The following is a 22,083-nucleotide window of genomic DNA, read 5'->3' as shown; positions in this document are numbered from 1 at the left end:
CAATTTAATATACAATTAAAATTAAATAACAATAAAAGACACTAAAAGTGACACAATTTTTGCATCCTTTCATCAAATTTGATGTTATACTATTCATTTACACAAAAATTACATATAAATGGAGTGACGTTGACCAAATGACTTATAACCTATTGGTATCATGAGTTGATGAAAATATAGCCAAATGTTGACGGTTCAAGTCATTTTCATTTTTATTTAATCTTGTAATCCACGTTTGACTGTAATTAATAAACTTAATGCTAACTTATAAATCATCTATGACCAAAATAAAAGATTTAAAGTCTATTTTTTGCTTGCCTTAAAATTTTGTTTTGATAGTTTAGGAACGGGCTTTTGAAAGTTTTAAGAAAAACTCGTATAAGAGGAAAAACTTTGTTGAGAGTTGAGACTACCAACAAAAAACTTTTATTAAGTAATCTTATAGAAAATCTCTGTCTTCTTTGCCTTAATCCCTCCAAAAATAATATTGTTTCAGGAAGATCAAAAAGCTCAAAATACTACAATGACAACCATATCTAAACCTTTATTTGAACTACATGTTATCCGCCTACATGAGTCTTTCCTCAATCTAATAATGATTAGAAATGTCAATATACCACCATGTCGGTTTCCAAATATTTTTGTCCGACATATCTTTAGTTATTTTGTTCAAAGAGAGTTTCACGGATAAAGAGGGTAAAAATGTTTATCTAAAATTAAAAAAATGATAATATATCGACTTCACATGGTACGTATCATTGTATATAATATCGTCAAAATAAGTAATGACATGTTTCGTTTAGCTTTGTGTGATACTTTATTAAATTGTAGTCACTTGGAGAGTTGGAGGCAAATGAATCAATGTCATGATGCATGTGGACAGCATTATCACCACATCACTTCACTTCTAATACAAGTCCCCTCTGCATCTTCCACTTTTCACTTTTACGCCATATTCCACACACAAAAAGCCATAACCACCACCCATCCCCCATCATGCATATCCATTCTCCACCTTTCCCATTTACAATTTACAACAGTACACACATAAAATACATGTAGAACATATACTTAAATAAAACAAAAACATAATACAAAGTCACAAAAGATCTTAATATATACATGTAAAAAAAAAAATTCATCCTTCGGAAGTGTTAATCAACACCTAATACCTTTTAAAGAAAGGTGCGATGGTGTATTATTGAAGTTCACTTTCTTAAACCATCATACGACTGATCAAAACCCACCAATGCAAATTACCCTATAAATTTTCACTCTTTCATCCAACATTATACCCCATGTCCCCATGGCTATAACCATGTTCCCTAAAATCACACTTTTCGTCGCTACTTTCATCTTCTATTCCACCATCAACCAACCATCGTTGGTTTTTGGCTCGGACCCCGATCCACTTCAAGACTACTGTTTACCCTCGCCTCACACCCACCTCTGCAAAAACTCCTCATCCATCACCGTTGACGACTTCGTCTTCTCCGGCATAAAACATCCCGGAAACTTCACCAACAAATTCTCCGGGGTGCCTGTCTCCTCCACCGTGTTCCCGGCGCTTAACACGCTCGGAATGTCGCTCGTCAGAGCTGACTTTCAGGTCGGTGGGATTAACGCCCCCCATTATCATCCTCGAGCCACGGAGGTGGCGTATGTACTTGAAGGGAAGCTTTATTCTGGATTCGTCGACACAGGGAACAAATTGTTTGCGAAGGTGATTGAGAAAGGAGAGGTGATGGTTTTCCCTAGGGGAGTGTTGCATTTTCAGATGAACATTGGGGATTCGCCGGCCACCGTTCTTGGGAGCTTTGACAGCCAGAATCCAGGGTCGGTGAAGCTTCCGGCTGCCTTGTTTGGATCCGATATTGACTCAGAGTTGTTGGAGAAGGCGTTTGGATTGAAGAGTAAAGAGATCTCCAAGTTGAAGAAGAGATTTGGGATTAAAAAAGAAGAGTAGGTATAAGGTATGAGTTTGAGCAATGTTTCTTATTCTTTAATTACATTTTTTCTTTAATATTTGAATAAATAGAATGGAGGATTACTGATGTAAGTTTAAGGAATGTTAATTTTGTTAGAATGTTTCATAATATAGATTCTTGATTTAAATGTCTAAAATCTTGAGACAAGTTCAAGCTCAATGGATTCCAAATGACTACGAATTAACGATTTTCCACGCCTTTAAACGTGTTAATGAGTTAGAAAGACGGATCAAGGATGATTTGGTACACAACACAAATAATTGATCAGATATGATAATTACCGAAAACAATTACAGATTGTAATTTTTTATCTGTCGAATTATATTAAAAATAGTAAAAAGGTAGAATTAAAAAAAAAAAAAAAAAAAAAAAACAATTGCATAAAGATAAACAAAAATTGGAAAATTTAACCAATAAATTTAGTTAGACTTTTAGTTTTCATTTCCTATGAACAAATCAATTAAACGAGTGTTTCAGGTACCTTCTCTCCAGTTGGTTATGAATTTAAATTGTTTAAAGATTTTAACCATGAAAAATCCACTTTTGTAAAATAACCATTACTTGGGAAACCCTTTAGAGAAACAAAAAAACTCTACGAGGAAATGACATGGTGGTGGAGGAAAAGACAAAAATAAAATTTACAGAAAGTTACAAATTGTTTAATTAAAATAATACAAGATGTTTCAATGAAGAATGATGCACCTCTGCATAATTAAAATTTTATAATTTTTTTTTTGTATTTTTTCCCGCCATGTCATTTCCTTGTAGAGTTTTCTTGTTCCTCAGGACTTCCACAAATGTCTGATTAGGTGGTCACTTTTTTGACCGTTGAAATATAAGATTCATTTAGTTTATTTTATTTTATTTTTTTGCTTTTTCTTACCTATATATACACATATCAACTTAACTTTTTTTTCACAACACAATTTCCTCTATCTCTCAAGTAATGTGTGTGGTTTTTTTTTTTTTTTAAATGTTATGTGTGTGGTTTTTTTTTTTTTTTTTTTGTAACACAATGTACTGTTTTTTTTTTTTTTTTTTTTTTTTTTAATTTTCAAGTAATGAAGAATTATGCTTTTTTTTTATTAAAATAGAAGTTATATTAAATTAAAATAGTTAAAAAAAAGAAGTTTTATTAAATTAAAATACTTAAAAAAAACAAAAAAATAAAAGAAATGAAAAGTGTGGTACCACACCCTTGGTGTGGCAAGAAACCACACTTGAGTGGTAAAAAATGACATGACGCTGATGTGGCGGGGGAGGGAGTGCGGTTTCGGTAGCACCACTCCCTCCAGCCTAATAATTTCAACTTTAAAAAACTTCTTTCTGTAGATGCTACAATGTTAATAATGGTTAATAAGATTTTATATGCAATGAAATTCTAATGAATAGACTTAGAAATTGAGACGACATAATAAATAAATAATCTTATTCATTATAGTGTACTTGATTGCTTCATGGGTCGTCAGTTTACAATTTGTCGATTCGATTTCTCCCATTTTGTTGCAACTGCCTTCTTTATGAACGACAATAATTATATGTGTTACCTTTTCTTCCTAAAATTTGGAACTTTGAATTTAGTTCTTCTCACATTTGTAATTATTTTTTCTTAAAAATAGACTAGAAATTATATACTAATATTACATGGTCTATAAAACTTTTGGGGCTTGGATGGTCGTTTATATCGTCCATTCTCTGGACCGGGCCTGCTCGCAAGCTATACAAGGATGATCTGCTACTTCTGAAAATATTTGAACAAATCACACATAAAAGAAAGGGCAAACTAACACCTCTACTAACCAAAATAAGTCTAGTACGGACATATTTAATCTTATTCTCAAAGCTAAAATAATAATTTTCGTTGGAGGACATCGATTCCACCTAGTAAGAAAAACCTCATTTAACAAATTCACCAGTGTTATCACGTAGAACCGGCTATATATATATATATATATATATATATATATATATATATATATATATATATATATATATATATATATATATATATATATATATATATATATATATAATCCTTTTTTAGCTATAGCTCATTTGTATCGGCTTCTTGCTAAAATTATTTTAATATATAATGAACCATTACAAAAAAGCTTTGAATTATATGGTCCCTAATAGGATATATGTAACGACCCAAAATTCATAAGTAAAAATTTCATTTTTAAATTCATCAATCCAAACATCACATGTCTCGAAATCATCAGAAATACAAACTATCACAAAATATCATAGTAAAAGAGATTATAAATACGTACATCATGAGGGGGAGGATGTTGTGCCATCACGTGGGATAATTTTTTTTTTTGTACCGGAAGTACCTAAAACCAAAAACATATTTGTAAGCACAAAGTTTAGTGAGTTTCCCCAAAATACCACACATTCATACACATAAATATAACAACACGTGGCTGTGTCAGGTCCGTAGAAACCACCGAGTCCAGATTAACGCCAAGCATATATTATACGATAACATCAACAATAGTCACATAAATGCATACATTTTACACATACAAAACAATGGGTCGACCTTGGTGCCTTCGACCCACTAATGTTGTAAGAAGACTCACCTTTAACTGAAGATAACTGAATCGTACACTCGAGTTGCTACTGTCATGGATCCTCATAGTAATTATAACCCAATAATAACCTTAATCAATAATCGGGATTAATCCATAAACGAAGGTCTAATTCATCATTTATCTATCTAAGGGAAAAAAGACCATTTTCCTTTCTCATTCATGACTCAACTAGTCAAGGCCCAAAACCCCTAATGGTTCGCAACCTAAAAATGGCCCAAGTGGGTTTCCTGGTAGTACGCCCAATGTACTACCTATTACGCCCCGCATATAACTCTTGATGCGGAAGGATTATAGGGCAACGACCCAGTACACGCAACGTGCTAAAGGTTACGCCCGGCATACTCTTCAAAATTCTAGACCTTTTATTAAGGTTTTAATGCTTTAAAACTTAACGTCCAAACTTCAGATCTAACTCCAATAAACATCTAAAATCATAAAGTTGTAACCTTTATGCCTTTGCATGGCAAAAGGAAGCTTAATCCCAAAACCTTAACTTCTAACATCACTAAAAACATATAACTCATACATGGATGAGAGGAAAGGTCCAAGCTTGCATTTTTATGACACTATACACCCTAAAACGTCTTAAAGGATAACTCAAAAGCTATGGAGTATTCCATACTCATAATGTAACGACCCAAAAATCATGACTAAAAATTTCTTTTAAACATTACTAAAAATAGATTTATAACAACGTATCATAAGTCAAACATAACCTTTGAGTATTAAATTCAAAACGTAATATCATTATCAGAGTCAAACATTCCCAGGCTAACTGACTATGGTGTGTGCTCTGCAATCTTCCCGAGCTCCTCTTTCGCAAACCGAGTACCTGAAACCAAAACTTAAAACCGTAAGCACGAAGCTTAGTGAGCTCCCCCAATCTACCACATACCACACAAAAACATATAAAGCACATATTGGGCCTTGCCCACTGCATCAGACCGAAGTCCGGAAACTGACTGGGACCTTGTCCCCTGCATCGGACCGAAGTCCGGGCTAACTGGGGCCTTGCCCCCTGCATCGGACCGAAGTCCGGACTAACTGACTGGGACCTTGTCCCCTGCATCGGACCGAAGTCCGGACTAACTGGGACCTTGTCCCCTGCATCGGACCGAAGTCCGGGCTAACTGGGACCTTGTCCCCTGCATCGGACCGAAGTCCGGGCTAACTGGGGCCTTGCCCCCTGCATCAGACCGAAGTCCGGACTAACTGGGACCTTGCCCCCTGCATCGGACCGAAGTCCGGACTAACTGGGACCTTGTCCCCTGCATCGGACCGAAGTCCGGGCTAACTGAACAGAACATAACATAAACATATCAACTAGCATGAACACACGTATACTGCATACTACTTCGGGCCGTAGCCCGGAACACATAACACATAAATCCTGTCTGAGCCACGAAGGCATCAAACATACTAACTACTATATCATATCAACATCCGAAAACTACTGTTAGCTAAACGGGCCGGCATTGTGGCCTTAGACCCATTCCTACTGGAAGGAGACTCACCTGAACTGCTGAGCCCTGCTGATAAACCTCTGGCTGCTACTCGACAATCCCCTGAACCGCTGCTCCTCTAGCTCTCCGAGCTATCAATATACATATAACACTTAGTCTGACAGTCAACTAAGTCAACTCTGGTCAAAGTCAACCTTCCAGGTCAACCTTACTCGCCGAGTCTTCCTAAAGACTCGCCGAGTTCATAAGCTCAGGGTCTTTCTTATTCGCGACTCGACTCGCCGAGTCAGTCCATGACTCGCCGAGTCCAACTAGTTCCATGACCTGTCCTGTCCAACTCGCTGAGTCACCACCCGACTCACTGATTCGAGTCTCAACTCAAAGGGTTTAGGGTTTCGCGATCTGACTCGCCGAGTCCAAGAACAGACTCGCCGAGTTCAAGAAAATCTTCAACCAACTCGTCGAGTTGTTCATCCAACTCGCCGAGTCCATGCCTAACTTCAACCGACTCGACGAGCTGTTCATCCTACTCGTCGAGTTCCTCCTCATCTTCAAGCTACTCGCCGAGTCTATCCAGTCTTCAATCCATGCAGTGGCTTTTCGAGCCAAACAGAACTTCCAACTCATAGATCCATACTTCTAGGGCCTATTCCCCACGTAAAGTGGCAAACTTTACGTGTAGATTGAGAGATCTAAGCTCAAAACACACTAAACTAGGGTTTATGGCAAACATGCTTCTTCAACATACCAAGGGCTGATACTTTAGGGGATTCAAGACCAAAACCAACATGGATCTGAGGTAGCAACCTCAGATCTGAACCTCCAACTCGAATTGGTTGCATAACATACCAATAATGACCAAAACTCACACATAAGAATAGATCTAGATGCAAAGGGAGTCTAATCAGCAGCTTATTACCTCCAATTGATCTGAAATGTCTTCTCAATCTCGGATCTACAGTCCCTTCTTGCACTTCCAAGGCTTTTCTTCCTTCTCCAAGCTTATAGTGCTTTCTTCAATGCAAGATCTAGCTCAAAAACGGATATGGCAGCTAGGGTTGATGTTCTGGGGGGTAAAGAGGCACTAAAGGAACCCTAGGAAAGAGGATGAGATGCTTAAATAGGCTCCAAGTCCCGGATTTAGGGTTTTCCTCGATCAGACCCAACTCGTCGAGTCTCCTTGGCCGACTCGCCGAGTCGGTCGCTTTCACCACAACCCGGATCCCGCTCGGACTCGCCGAGTCCCTCCATGGACTCGCCGAGTCTCCCCTAAACTTGAGGTTTTCTTTCTTTTCTTGGCTTTCCAAACTTGGGGTGTTACAACTCTCCCCCACTTAAACTAAACTTCGTCCTCGAAGTTTGCTATGATCAACTGCCTGCGAACTGCCTCCAACTCTCTGTCTGGAAAATCTAACACCCTTTTGTCCGACACTCCAGCCACTCACCATGTCGATCATTACCGATGGAACATACTGGATCCTTCTCTTTTCCATAATTTCCTCAACGTTACATCCTCCGACTGAAAATCCTGCTGCCTCCCATCCGCCTACCGGATGCACTGAGACTATTCTGGTCTAACCAATCTCCCGATATCTGAGTTACCGGACTCCCACCGGTCACTACACTCTATCACAACTCCTAGACTCTTCCAGCGACTCCTGAAGATACTTCAACTATCTATAACCGTTCTATCCATTCTGCCGCTCATACTGAAACGAGGCTACTGGAACCTTCTTGCTTTTATCCCACCTGATTACTCATCTTCTACTAACTCGAGCCTTCCCTCCTGAATGAAAAGCTACCTGTCTAGCTATCCTTACAGATCACTTATACTCGGCAAAAGGCTCAACTGATCCTGCTGAGAGGGACTTGCCAATCTCAAATCAACCAACTATATCGTCAGCACTCGCATTCCAACGCAAAACAATACTGACCCAGAACCCTGAAACCTTCCAAACACTGAACTGCCTGCAATACTGAATCATGCCTGAAACACTAAAATGCCCGAAACGCTGAACCGACTGAGACGCTGAACGGCCTGAAACACTGAGCTGGCTGAAACGCTGAGCTGCCTGAAACACTGAACTCCAACCCAACTGTGGAGTCAAGGGGCTTCTCACTTAGTCGCTTCCACGACTTCTGAACGAAATCTTCCTCTAGGACTAGTTTCCACTAGTTATCCTGTCACTGCGGCTCTAACAATCTTCCGATCCAACCGATCGGGTCCATTCGTCACATCCTGACATCATCAATTCCACGACTAACATCATGATGGCTCCTAGACTGACGGTAGCCCTTAACATACCCGAACCCCAACGGTCCACTACTACTCTGATCTCATAACTGATGCAACGATCTAAAGCCCAAATTGCTGACTTAGCCATAACTGATCCATTTGGGAAATCCGAAATCTAACCCGTGGATTCCCATATCCTCACTGCTGCACTAAAACTGGTGGGTACTACTACTTTTCCGCGTCCAACACGCGATCATGCCACCTACCAATCTGATAAAGGCTGCGACTACGCTCGCGGACTACAACTTTCTAGTACTATATGGCTACTAGTGGATGCTACGGCTACCCCCGTAGACTTACAACACCACTACTGCTATCTGACTGCTAGTGAATGCTACGGCTACCCCCGCAGACTTACAACACTACTACTGCTATCTCGAGAACATCCTGACTACCCCTAGTTCCGCTAGTGATTCCTCATCCCGATTTCTCAAACCAGCCCTCAGTCTTTGAATTCTGCATCATCCTCGACATCTTATATCCTTGATATACTTAGCACTTCGTCGAGGAATTCTTCGGCTTGGTTCCCAAACCAACCGTCTATTAGTCCGGATACAAGAAGTTATTGTTGGGAAGTTTCCAACCTCCCAACTCCTGAATCTACGCAACCTGCATGCTGCCTCGGACACTGGCTACTAATACGAAAACATCTCTTGTTACCCGCTCTCAGGATCTTCATTCCGACTCTCATGCGTCCGACAGGTGGTCCTCCATTCCTGGATTCCCAACCAGCTTCTAACCATCTCGATTACATGAACTAGCTGCTGGGAAAAGTTCTCGGACTCCCAATTCTGAACTTCTCAATCCATCCATCACTATGCTACTACCATTTCTTCTCGGAGGCTGCGCACTCATTCTGGGTCTACGTGTCTCTTATCCATGAATACTCGGAGGGTTCTCCCCCACTTCGATCCTGCTTACCCCTTGCTGATTCATACTCAAAAGAGATCCTGATCTTCACTACCATTCCAGAACATCTACTAGGGAACCCAAGCCTGCCAGGTAGGAATTTAACCAATCCATCCCAATCACTAACCACTCCGAACTAGTGAAACGAACCAAATCTCTCTCAATCATGCTACAGTTACTGCATCCTCCGAAACCTTCTCCATAAGAGCACATCCCCTAACTACCAACCAATTATCCGAGGTATGCAAATGGCATATAACATAATCACAAGCAAGCCACACTATAACACAACACTTATACCACAATTTGATGTAGAACCATAACAATATAATCATGACATAAGCTGACAGAAAAACAAAAGTTACGTACCTTCATTACTCAGTGCTGCTCGAATCCCTGCTGAAATCTACCGGAAAACTCGGCTCTGAGCCGTAGGCACCCTTGCCCGGCCTCGACAACTGCTGGCGGTACTCGAAGTCCCAAGGGCAGGAGCTGGCACCTGCCCTGCTGGATACAAACTCGGACAGTGGGCCTTCTTGTGGCCCCTCTGACTGCAATGGAAACATAACGGATCAAGCCCCTGGGCGATGGTAACAACACAGTCTCTGCTAAAATGACCAATCTGGTCGCACTTGAAACACCCAGCATCGCCACCACTTCTACGCCTACACACACCCATGTGCGTCCTTCCGCACTTCCCGCATCGACTGCGGCTCTGATAGTTCCTCGTCCTCAAATCTGGACCCTTGGGCCTCTTACCCGAACCTGTGGCTACCTGAGTCTCATCAATTTTCCTTTTCCCTTCTGACTCCCTGCCCGACTCTCGCTCCTGCGTTACCCCAACGGCAACGCCTGCTAACTGAACAACAGATGTCTGATCCTGAAGCCTCGCTATCAATCTATCAGTGATCCTCACGACCATGTCGGGCAGATCCTCGCGAATGGCTCGCGAAACTTCCTCAACTATCCAATCATGCAATGGTCTCTCTTGGAGACAGAATTCCCCACTCACCCCTGCCCCCTGATGGCAGGAACTAGAAATGGGATCTCCCCCCCTGATGGATCCCTGAACTCCATAAGATTCGGGACCTAGACGAGCCCCAATCTGTCCTGAAACTAACCCGGCCTTAAAGGCCTCAAGATGACTGTCCATGAGCTCCACAATGGCCTCTCTAACCGAACCGAAAATCACTGGAGTCTGATCAATGATGTTGCGCGTAATCTCTGCGGAAATGAAATCCCTCATCTGATCATCAAGCTGCCCGGCTCTGAAGCCCGAGCCAGACCCCTCCTTGACACCTGAACTGCTAACTGGTATCTCGCGCAACGTCACCATGCTGAAAATGTATAACAAAATCCTGATCAATTTACATACTACTGCTGAGGAATTTCTCGCATACTCTACTGGTTCCTTGATTTTGCCTCGACCCCTCTTGAATCGAATACGGATCCTCTGCTTTCAGTAGTATGGGCCCCTACTACCTTCCACATCTATCCGTACTTTCCTCAAGAGTTACCTCAACTCCACCAAGTCCCCTTTACTCTTCAACTGATCTCTGCTACTCTCATCCTAGGCTTGCCCTAGGGAATCTCTGACTCTACTCAAACCAGTCCTCAGCTGCTGAAGGCCTCCTTGTTATGCCAATTAGCCACCACCTGAATACCATCACATGTAATGAGGCTCGGATAATCCTTCGGGTAAAAGTCTCGTCCCTACAACGGTTGGACTCAAACGAGAGCTGCGCAGTAGGGCCAAATCCAGCACTCTGAGATTATTCAACCCTGCTCACATGTGATGTGACGTATTCACCTAATGGCTAAATCCCACCACTCGGAGTCCCACAAAGCACAAAGCAAGCAGCATTCGGATAAAGGAGACATACTCAGGCAAAACTATTCTCATAACGAGAAACTACATTAGCATACAATGCTAAACTCGTGCTACCAGGCATAACCTAAACAGGCTATCCTACTGCTGTCTACTCAATACTAGCATGCAATTCTCATAAAGCTGAACACATAAAGCAGGCACATAAGGCATCATCCTAGATCCTTAGTCCTATTCTAGCATGCTGTTCTACTGAAGCTGGAACTGAAACTGAAACTGAAACCGATACTGATAATCATAATACAACTTGTATGGGTAAATTGGGAGTGCTTACTTGAGCTCGGCTGATTGCATGCACCACACCCTTTTCTCTTTTCAAAACTCTTTTGCTTTCTCTAAAAATTGTTTTCTTTTCTCAAAATTCTTTTGTAACTACGATTTTTTTTTCTTTTGAAAACTATATACCACTTCCTTAGTTTGAGTTCAAACACACTCAGGAGTGCGCCCGAATCCCTCAAACCAAGGCTCTGATACCAACTTGTAACGACCCAAAAATCATGACTAAAAATTTCTTTTAAACATTACTAAAAATAGATTTATAACAACGTATCATAAGTCAAACATAACCTTTGAGTATTAAATTCAAAACGTAATATCATTATCAGAGTCAAACATTCCCAGGCTAACTGACTATGGTGTGTGCTCTGCAATCTTCCCGAGCTCCTCTTTCGCAAACCGAGTACCTGAAACCAAAACTTAAAACCGTAAGCACGAAGCTTAGTGAGCTCCCCCAATCTACCACATACCACACAAAAACATATAAAGCACATATTGGGCCTTGCCCACTGCATCAGACCGAAGTCCGGAAACTGACTGGGACCTTGTCCCCTGCATCGGACCGAAGTCCGGGCTAACTGGGGCCTTGCCCCCTGCATCGGACCGAAGTCCGGACTAACTGACTGGGACCTTGTCCCCTGCATCGGACCGAAGTCCGGACTAACTGGGACCTTGTCCCCTGCATCGGACCGAAGTCCGGGCTAACTGGGACCTTGTCCCCTGCATCGGACCGAAGTCCGGGCTAACTGGGGCCTTGCCCCCTGCATCAGACCGAAGTCCGGACTAACTGGGACCTTGCCCCCTGCATCGGACCGAAGTCCGGACTAACTGGGACCTTGTCCCCTGCATCGGACCGAAGTCCGGGCTAACTGAACAGAACATAACATAAACATATCAACTAGCATGAACACACGTATACTGCATACTACTTCGGGCCGTAGCCCGGAACACATAACACATAAATCCTGTCTGAGCCACGAAGGCATCAAACATACTAACTACTATATCATATCAACATCCGAAAACTACTGTTAGCTAAACGGGCCGGCATTGTGGCCTTAGACCCATTCCTACTGGAAGGAGACTCACCTGAACTGCTGAGCCCTGCTGATAAACCTCTGGCTGCTACTCGACAATCCCCTGAACCGCTGCTCCTCTAGCTCTCCGAGCTATCAATATACATATAACACTTAGTCTGACAGTCAACTAAGTCAACTCTGGTCAAAGTCAACCTTCCAGGTCAACCTTACTCGCCGAGTCTTCCTAAAGACTCGCCGAGTTCATAAGCTCAGGGTCTTTCTTATTCGCGACTCGACTCGCCGAGTCAGTCCATGACTCGCCGAGTCCAACTAGTTCCATGACCTGTCCTGTCCAACTCGCTGAGTCACCACCCGACTCACTGATTCGAGTCTCAACTCAAAGGGTTTAGGGTTTCGCGATCTGACTCGCCGAGTCCAAGAACAGACTCGCCGAGTTCAAGAAAATCTTCAACCAACTCGTCGAGTTGTTCATCCAACTCGCCGAGTCCATGCCTAACTTCAACCGACTCGACGAGCTGTTCATCCTACTCGTCGAGTTCCTCCTCATCTTCAAGCTACTCGCCGAGTCTATCCAGTCTTCAATCCATGCAGTGGCTTTTCGAGCCAAACAGAACTTCCAACTCATAGATCCATACTTCTAGGGCCTATTCCCCACGTAAAGTGGCAAACTTTACGTGTAGATTGAGAGATCTAAGCTCAAAACACACTAAACTAGGGTTTATGGCAAACATGCTTCTTCAACATACCAAGGGCTGATACTTTAGGGGATTCAAGACCAAAACCAACATGGATCTGAGGTAGCAACCTCAGATCTGAACCTCCAACTCGAATTGGTTGCATAACATACCAATAATGACCAAAACTCACACATAAGAATAGATCTAGATGCAAAGGGAGTCTAATCAGCAGCTTATTACCTCCAATTGATCTGAAATGTCTTCTCAATCTCGGATCTACAGTCCCTTCTTGCACTTCCAAGGCTTTTCTTCCTTCTCCAAGCTTATAGTGCTTTCTTCAATGCAAGATCTAGCTCAAAAACGGATATGGCAGCTAGGGTTGATGTTCTGGGGGGTAAAGAGGCACTAAAGGAACCCTAGGAAAGAGGATGAGATGCTTAAATAGGCTCCAAGTCCCGGATTTAGGGTTTTCCTCGATCAGACCCAACTCGTCGAGTCTCCTTGGCCGACTCGCCGAGTCGGTCGCTTTCACCACAACCCGGATCCCGCTCGGACTCGCCGAGTCCCTCCATGGACTCGCCGAGTCTCCCCTAAACTTGAGGTTTTCTTTCTTTTCTTGGCTTTCCAAACTTGGGGTGTTACACATAAAGATCAAGGTTTTGGGATAAAAGAACATAAATCTAGGCTTAAACAAGATCTATCAAAGCAATCATCAAGATTTGAACTTAATACCTCCTGAAGATGAACAAAGATGAGAAGAATGTGGATCCAAAGGCTTGAGAGAAACACCACAACTCCAAAGGTCTTCATCCACCACCAAGAACACCAAAAAGTCACTCTAAAGCTTCAAAACTCACACACAAGGATTAGGATTTCGAGATGGAGGCTAAGAGAGATGGAGGCTAGAGGTAAGAAAGGGTTTAAGGCGTCCAAACCCTAAAAATTAGGGTTTGCCCTCTGCATGAGTACGCCCAGTGTAGCGAGGGAATCCGCGTCCAACTTTAAGGACCTACGCTTGACGTACCCATCTCGTACACCTAACGCATGGACCAATTTTGCAATCTTTTAAGGAATCAATGCTAAAATGAAAATACATGGAACACTGGTGTTACATTATAGCCTAGCCTATAACTATGTATACCCTTCTTACGTCGAACTAAGTATATATCGAACTAGGTATATATCGAACCAGTCATATACCAAACCAAGTAAATACCGGACTAAGCATATACCGAACCATATAGGCGATAACGAACAAAGTATGAGGATACGTCACAACAGTATCGTAGTGCATGGGAACTTACAGAAAACAGCCTTTGCAAGGATGTTTGACTGATGGGTTCTCAAACCAACAAAGAACAGTTGTTAAACGACTAACAAGTACACACGAGTGTACCTCCGGGGGTATGACCATTAATGCGATAAGATGGCAGACCTGTTTGGCATAGGTAGAGGTTACATCCTCTTAACATCAGCTATAAATAAACAACGAAGAGCATTCTCCAAGGTACGTACAATGCACCTTCTACTAGTTGTTCACAATTGATTATATCCTAAATACTTTCACTCCCTCGCGATTTGATATATCGATGTTGTCATTATAAAGCCTTTTCTGACTTTGTCATCAGAGCGTTGGCACGGGATCCCCTCACAGTCAATCGGCTTACGAGTTTGCTTGTTGTCTCTAGGTTATCCATATTAATAAGGAAGCAACTACCCTTATAGACGATGGAAGGCGAACTCGGGGACGCATCAGTTCCCATTCAAACCTATTTATCTTGTTGCTGATTGAAAAGACCCAATTAAATACATCAAACCTGAAAATTAGGCATCTTTGGCTCTTTCTCTTGCCTTGTGACGCCAATTCCAATACCAAACATTTCCACCATAATGTTCTTTAATACAATGTTTTTTGGCCCCCACGACGGTACCTTATTAGTTGAGGAGTGAAATTCCACAAATGAGGTCCAATGTTCAAACCTTGGCACACCCAAAATATCGTTGGTGTTTGGCATTTGACCTCTCACGTGGGTCTTGGAGTGGATTAACGTGGCCAATCATATGTACAGTTTACAATTTATTTAATACAACAATTTCTGTCTCTTTCCAAAAATAATCTATGAAACCGATTCGCCAGAGAATTATTTTGAATCCAAACAGCCTCCTAAAAAGGAGCCATCACCTACTCATTTTTTAAGAGTAGAAAAGAGAATACGTGAAAGTTAATCGATAGAACCAACTATTTTAAAGCGCATTCTATTAGAGTTAAGAACCAATCTTAAGGATCCTAATCCACCGTCACCATCATTTTAGACGTATAATATATACAAAGGGAATCCAAGATAAATTTCAACAAAATAGATCAACCACCAATAGAAAACATTTTTTTTCTTATACTTAGATAATTTATTCTCGAATCTAATGACAATCATCTTCCACCCTTAAATGCATGGCATATTTGATTCAACTGGAAGTCCAGGATACGTGAAAAGAAATTTCTCCAAACCACAATTAGTAATCAACGCCAACTGTTTAAAACCACTAACATCTAATTTAGATATATTTGAAGATTAATCTACAAACCCGAAGTCAGAAAAGATAAGAAAACCTGAATAATATTGAGTATATATTCTCCTACAACTCCTCAAAAAATAAGACATCATATATGCATAATATAAGTGAAAGACTATAATACCTTTCTCCCCCACTTTAGCACCACGATATAGTTCAGCCACAACCGAGTTTTCAATAGTCATGTATAAGCCTTCCATTACCACGATGAACAATAAAGGAGATAATTGGTATGTCGCCTCAGATTGAATTCAAAATACCATTTATTAACGTTGACGAACATGACGGCTGCAAATACGGAATTTATTAATAATAATGGGACATTGGGACAAACGGGAATGCTAGAAAAATTACAATAAAAAAAGAAAAGTTAAATCAGTTGAATGTTAATGGTTTTAATTTCGTAAATCGTTTTATATTAAAACATAGATTGTAAGTGTAATAAGAAATAACATAACTTTATAATACATTACTTATATATGATGCTAAAAAACTGAAAAATATTGAGAGTGGTAGACTGGTAGCGCGACTAAAAATGATCCATTCTGACCCTTAAACAACCATTCCATGCATGCATTTTGTGTATCTGATCCACTTTTTGTTTCCTAATCACGAAACACACCTGTTACATTTATAAGAAATATAACATTTTTTTTTTAAATATTAGTTTGTCTTTCAAAACCTGTTTTTTATTTTCTTTTGATAGATTTTCGATCTTATTTTTTACCTATCAATAATAATTATTTAATATTAGTAACTAAATTTGATTTCCTGCCAAAAAAAAGTATTTTCTTCTCGTTAAAGATACATTTGACCAGTCATACAGTTTTGTAGTAATTAAGCCATACATGAGTTGAAGATACGAGTTGTTTATATGGTATATAACTATATACCTACAAACACATCTATAGTTTCTACATTAGAACATTTTTTTTCAAAAGTAGTACACAATTCAAGTACATAGGAATTCAGAACCCAAGAGCTTAAGACAAAATAAACAAACCAAACCAACTAATTAACTACCAACAGGATAAAGTTACATTGCAAATAAACCATCATACTACATAATCTTGATTAACATAATTAATCTAAGGAATTAGTTCTCAAAGCATAGCATTTAACATCTCATTCCATATATCAGGAACCCCAGGCAAGCACCAGTGGCTACAATCAGCCGAACCATGGTCTGACCCACCAGATTGTGCAAAATAAACCGATGGGTGTCCATCTCTTCTTAGAGCCGACATCCCGGTTATATCCTCCAAATAAACCGGAAATCTCATTCTTTTAATCACACCTTTAAGCACCATCACCTCTTCTGGTACATGAGGGTGACTAGCATACCCCAATGGCTCCCTTTGCTTGTAGCACTTCCATCCATTGTCCCTGTACGTACAACTTTCAATGTGTAAGGTACAACTTCTCATGCACATGGTACAACTACCAGTGTACTTACCTGTTATGGCGAGGTGACATGGTCCGGAATATGACCCGGGATTGACGTGGGTCGAGGTTCAAATCGACCCATTTTGCCCATGTTCGAAGCCCTCTTTGGTATGCGACCATTCGGTTCATGTTTTGGGCTACGTGGTTCCCGTCCATTAGTAGGTCCCACCTGAAAATGTCGATCGGATCAAGGGGTTGTACTGTACAAATATTTAATGCATCGACTACTTGTTTCTTTTCTTACGATGTCCACTTGTCGGAGTGGGTCCACCAGTGTGCCGAATCAAAGACCAACACGTCAGCAGCTCTCCAGTACTTGGCATTCTCTTCTATCAAATCCAAATGTAAAATCCTCTTGTTTCCAAGCCCTTTCTTCAATTCAACCAAAAGTGGTGCCCAACAAAATTCAATTGAAGTCTCAAAATCCTGCACAAGCAATCAAACTTCATTTTCTTAAATCTATTTAAAATTTTTTTATCGAGATATCATTTAACATCTGAAAACATGGTCTTACCAAACATTAAAACAAAGCCTTACTAAAAAAAACCAAGAAAAATGGTCTCACCAAGGCGTGGAAGGCCATGGTAGGGCCCGCATAGGTGACCGTTTTGCGATCGGTCGGCACAACAGATTCAACTAAGCAAACAAGAGACTCCCATTGGTTTCTCATTATGGAATCACCTACAAGCATTATTCTTTTCCTTCTCATTTTTCCAAGAAACTCCAATGCATCAAATCTGAAATGATAGATTTAATCAGTTTAACTATAATGTATAAATTTAGAGCAATTTTTAATAATAGAAGTTAAAATACATTATATACATACCTAGGAATGTTGCAACCATGAGGTTTCCATCTCCATTTCTCATAATCAGAATCTGGCCTCCCGTTTTTTTGACAGGTAACTTTGGTACTAAGATACGGGCAAGTGGATGCATCATAAAGCGGATATGTCTGATCATACACCCATTTTCCAGATACAAAATCGCATTTTCTTAGTGAATCATGGCGACTTTGGACCATGTTGATCTCTTCATCGTTGTTGTCATCCAGCCATGATAACTCCTCAATCTCGAGTTGTGATGAATTAAAGAGGCCGAGGAGTAATGAGAAGGTAAGGAACGACAAAAGCATGGAGGAAGAAGCCATGAATGTTAAAAGCCAGGGAACAAATGGAATGGTGGTGATTGTATATAGAATAGAGTGGCAACAGAATATTTGCAGGTGGGGACACTTTGTAATAAGTAATGTTCAATTTAGGCATGACATGCGGTGGTGAATTGGACTCACAGTTTTACCATAAATTAGTTACATTTTTTTTTTCACTCGTTAATTATTCTTTTGATTTTTTAAGAATTATTTAGTTATTATGAGAAAAGACTGTCACTCACATTTGAAAAATGAAAAAAATAATAATAATGAAAACTAAAGCTTGTGATCTAATGGAGAAATTTCATTTAGTTTTTATAATAATTCGTTTTTTATGTGTTAAAGTTCAAAAAAAGAAAAAAAAAATTATATAATATGTCATATGCCATGACGTTTATGGAGTCAGAGTTCTTTATCGGAAAATGGAGTTATCATCTTAGTTACCTTTTTATTTTGTTCGCATCTGGATAATTTATTTTTTTACACGTTTAGGTAATAGACTTTTTGAAAATGTTTATATATAACATTTATGACCGGCTATAGCAAGTTACAATCGATCATAATTGTCATATATGAACATTCTAATAAGTTCTTTATCTAGATATATACAAAAATAAAAAGTTACACAGATGTGACAAAATGAAACCGTAACGATTGGAAATTATATGTCGTAATAAGATGTTTGGCCTCTGGATCTAGGCAAGATTGAGCTTCAGGAGCTCAGATCTGTTAGCTTTTTGACTCCATGTTGTTTGTTAGCCCTAGATCTACCCTTTTGAGACATTTTGAGCCCTAAAATCCATATTGGTGAATATCCACACGTAAAGTTGGAAACTTTACGTGTGATTCGTGTCCTAGAAGTCCAGATCTATGAATGGCATGGACTGGAATCGAGCAAATCGGTATATTTTAGGAGTGCATGGCAACGACTCGGCGAGTCTGCTCGCGAGTCTCCGAGTTTGTCCCCTTTTCGTAGTATCGAGTGAGCAGTGAGTCACAGGGTGTGACTCAGTGAGTCGGAAGCTTAACCCATCTATGGAGGTACTCGGCGAGTCAATGCCCTGACTCGGCGAGTTCAAGGCAATCTCCTTAGATCAAGAACAGACTCGACGAGTTGTTCATACAACTCGACGAGTCTTAGCATGAGTGTTCATCGGATGAAGATGAACTCGACGAGTTGTTCATACAACTCGGTGAGTAGGATGAAGGACTTGAATATTGGTCATGAAGGCGAACCCGTCGAGTCGTCGCCTAACTCGATGGGTAGGATCGGGATTCAGGGCAGTCGCTTGAGTAGGGACTCGGCGAGTTGGAAAGCCAACTCGGCGAGTCGGGTCAACTGAAAGTTGACTCTGACTTTGACTTAGGGCAAGGTTAGGGGTAAAATGGTCATTTTACCCAAAATTCAGTGAGCAATGTGTTGATTGAATATATTGTGGGAATTGCAGCCGGAGGGTTTCCGGAGCAGCAGCAGCAGTAGTAGGTGATCAGTTCCCACACATACCAGCAGCTATTTCGAGGTGAGTTTCCTTTCCAGTAGGAACGGGTCTAAGACACCAAGGCCGACCCGCGTAGACGAGATGCTAGTACCAGAGTGTGGTCCGAGCCCGTATCTCTGGGCTTAGTTAAGTATGATATATGCGTTAATATGATAGAGTTGCTTATACTTGTTGTCTGTGTGATACTTGTATGTTATGGGTTAGCGGTTGAGTGTGGGCAGGGCCCGTATCTCTCCGAGGTTGGAGTGTGGGCTAGGCCCGTATCTCCCAGATAGCGAAGTGTGGGCAGGGCCCGTATCTTCACAAGTGTGGGCGAGGCCCGTATCTCCCGGCTAACAAAGTGTAGGCAGAGCCCGTATCTTCCCGAGTGTGGGCAAGGCCCGTAACTCATAGCTGAACATTGGTTGATTATGTGTATGCATGGTATGGGGTATTATGGGGGAACTCACTAAGCTTTGTGCTTACAATTTTCAGTTTTGGTTTCATGTACCTCCTCAGCTAGGGGAAAGGAGCTGGCGCGGTAGCAGCATGTCATACACACACTCTCCGATTTCCGCATTACGAGTTTCACTGGGATCGATACTCTGATATTCTGATTAGTTGTATGTTTTGGTTTTCAGACATGGTTCACTTTATGTTATGGTTGATCAAACGATGTTTTTAGTTATTAATATTTTATAATGAAACGTTTTTAAACAAAAAAAAATTGGATGTGAAAATTGGGTCGTTACAAGTTGGTATCAGAGCCCTGGTTTGAGGGATTCGGACACACCTTCGGGAGTGTCTGGACTCAAATCAAGGGATTAAAAGATTTTCTAAAAGAAAATGTTTTCTAAAATGGAGAAAAGAGTTTTGAGAAACAACGAAGTGTGTGATGTGCGCGACCGGCCGAGCTCAAGTAAGTATTCCCCAAAGTACCCATACCAGTTTATGTTGTGTTTATCAGCTTTCGTAGAACAGCATGCTAGAATAGGACTAAGGATCTAGGAGTGATGCCTTATGTGCCTACTATTTGTGTTTCAGTTGTATGAGAAATTGCATGCTAGTTATCGAGTAGACAGTAAGTAGGATAGCCTGATTAGGTTATGCCTGGTAGTATGAGCTTAGCACTTTATGCTAGCTCAGTTCCTGAAAGTGGATAGAGTTAATTGAGATTGTTACCCTTGTCTGAATGCTGCTTGCTTCGTGCTACGTGGGACTCTGAATAATGGGAGTTAGCCATTAGGCGAATACGTTACGTCACATGTGATCATAGTTGAATAATCTTAGAGTACCGGAATTGATCCTACTACACAGCTCTTGTTTGAGTCCAACCGTTGTAGGGACGAGTCAGGTACTCGAAGGATTATCCGAGTCTCGTCACATGTGATGGTATTCGGGTGATGGCTGATTGGCATTACAAGGAGGCCTGCAGCAGTTGAGGACTGGTTCGAGTAGAGTCGGAGATTTCCCCTAGGGCGAGCCGGGGATGAGTATAGTAATGATCAGTCTTAGTGAAAGGGATCTGGTGGAGTCAAGGCATACCTTGAAGAAGGTACGGATAGATGTGGAAGGTAGTATGGGCCCGTACTACTGAAAGCAGAGGATCCGTACCCGAACCAAGGGAGGCCAAGATGAGACCAGGGAACTTGTGGTAGATATGATTCCTCAAGGAGCATCAGTATTACTAATGAATGTTATTTATGTATTGCAGAATGGTGGTACTTCGTTCGAGGTCAGTGGATGGTGGATCAGGAGAGGGGTCCGGCTCGGGATCAGGTTCCGAGCCGATAGATGAGGGGCTACGCGAGTTCATCGCTTCAGAGATCACCAGGGGTATCCTTGAGTCGACTCCCATTATCTTCGGGCCGATCAAGGAAGGGATTATGGAGCTGGTGGAGGATCGCCTTCGGGCATTCAAGAGTGACTTGGCATCCAGCCAGTCGGGATCACGCACACTATCCTTCAAGGACTTCAGGGGCAGTGGTGCGTCGGATTTTCATGGGGTGAAAGACCCCATTGCTGCCATGCGATGGATTGCAAACATCGAGTCTGCCCAATTGACTAGCTTCTGCCCCGAGGGGTCGAAGGTGAGGTATGCAGCGGGATGTTTACGGGACCGAGCCCGGGATTGGTGGGAGTCAGTGGGTGACTCGTTGGGAGCCTCAGCTGTCGAGGCGATGACCTGGTCGGACTTTGTGACCAGGTTCAGGGCAAAGTTTGCACCGGCTGTCGAGCTTCAGCAGCTGGCCAGGGAGTTCCTAGACATGAGACAGACGACGGAGACTGTGGCGGAGATCACCGC

At 41.4% G+C, this 22,083-nt stretch overlaps 2 protein-coding genes across 2 annotated transcripts; one reads left to right on the top strand and one right to left on the bottom strand.

The window, feature by feature from the left end:
- Nucleotides 1–771: 771 nt before the first annotated feature.
- Nucleotides 772–2,124, top strand: LOC111916265 (germin-like protein subfamily 3 member 2). Its single transcript, XM_023911877.3, has one exon. The coding sequence runs from the start codon at nt 1,307–1,309 to the stop codon at nt 1,964–1,966; it is 660 nt and encodes a 219-aa protein (XP_023767645.1). The 5' UTR covers nt 772–1,306; the 3' UTR covers nt 1,967–2,124.
- Nucleotides 2,125–16,554: 14,430 nt separating this feature from the next.
- Nucleotides 16,555–18,339, bottom strand: LOC111916264 (protein trichome birefringence-like 36). The gene is made up of 5 exons (XM_023911876.2): nt 17,978–18,339; nt 17,717–17,888; nt 17,396–17,577; nt 17,162–17,320; nt 16,555–17,091 (listed from the first exon to the last, which is right to left on the bottom strand). Exons 1-5 carry the CDS (start codon nt 18,298–18,300, stop codon nt 16,809–16,811), a joined length of 1,119 nt encoding a protein of 372 aa, XP_023767644.1. The 5' UTR covers nt 18,301–18,339; the 3' UTR covers nt 16,555–16,808.
- Between the last annotated feature and the right edge of the window lie 3,744 nt (nt 18,340–22,083).

Source organism: Lactuca sativa, chromosome 2 (genome assembly GCF_002870075.4).
Source record: "Lactuca sativa cultivar Salinas chromosome 2, Lsat_Salinas_v11, whole genome shotgun sequence".
NCBI classification, from domain to species: domain Eukaryota; kingdom Viridiplantae; phylum Streptophyta; class Magnoliopsida; order Asterales; family Asteraceae; genus Lactuca; species Lactuca sativa.
Note: the sequence above shows the minus strand (reverse complement) of the source record. Positions and strands in the feature narration are given on the sequence as shown.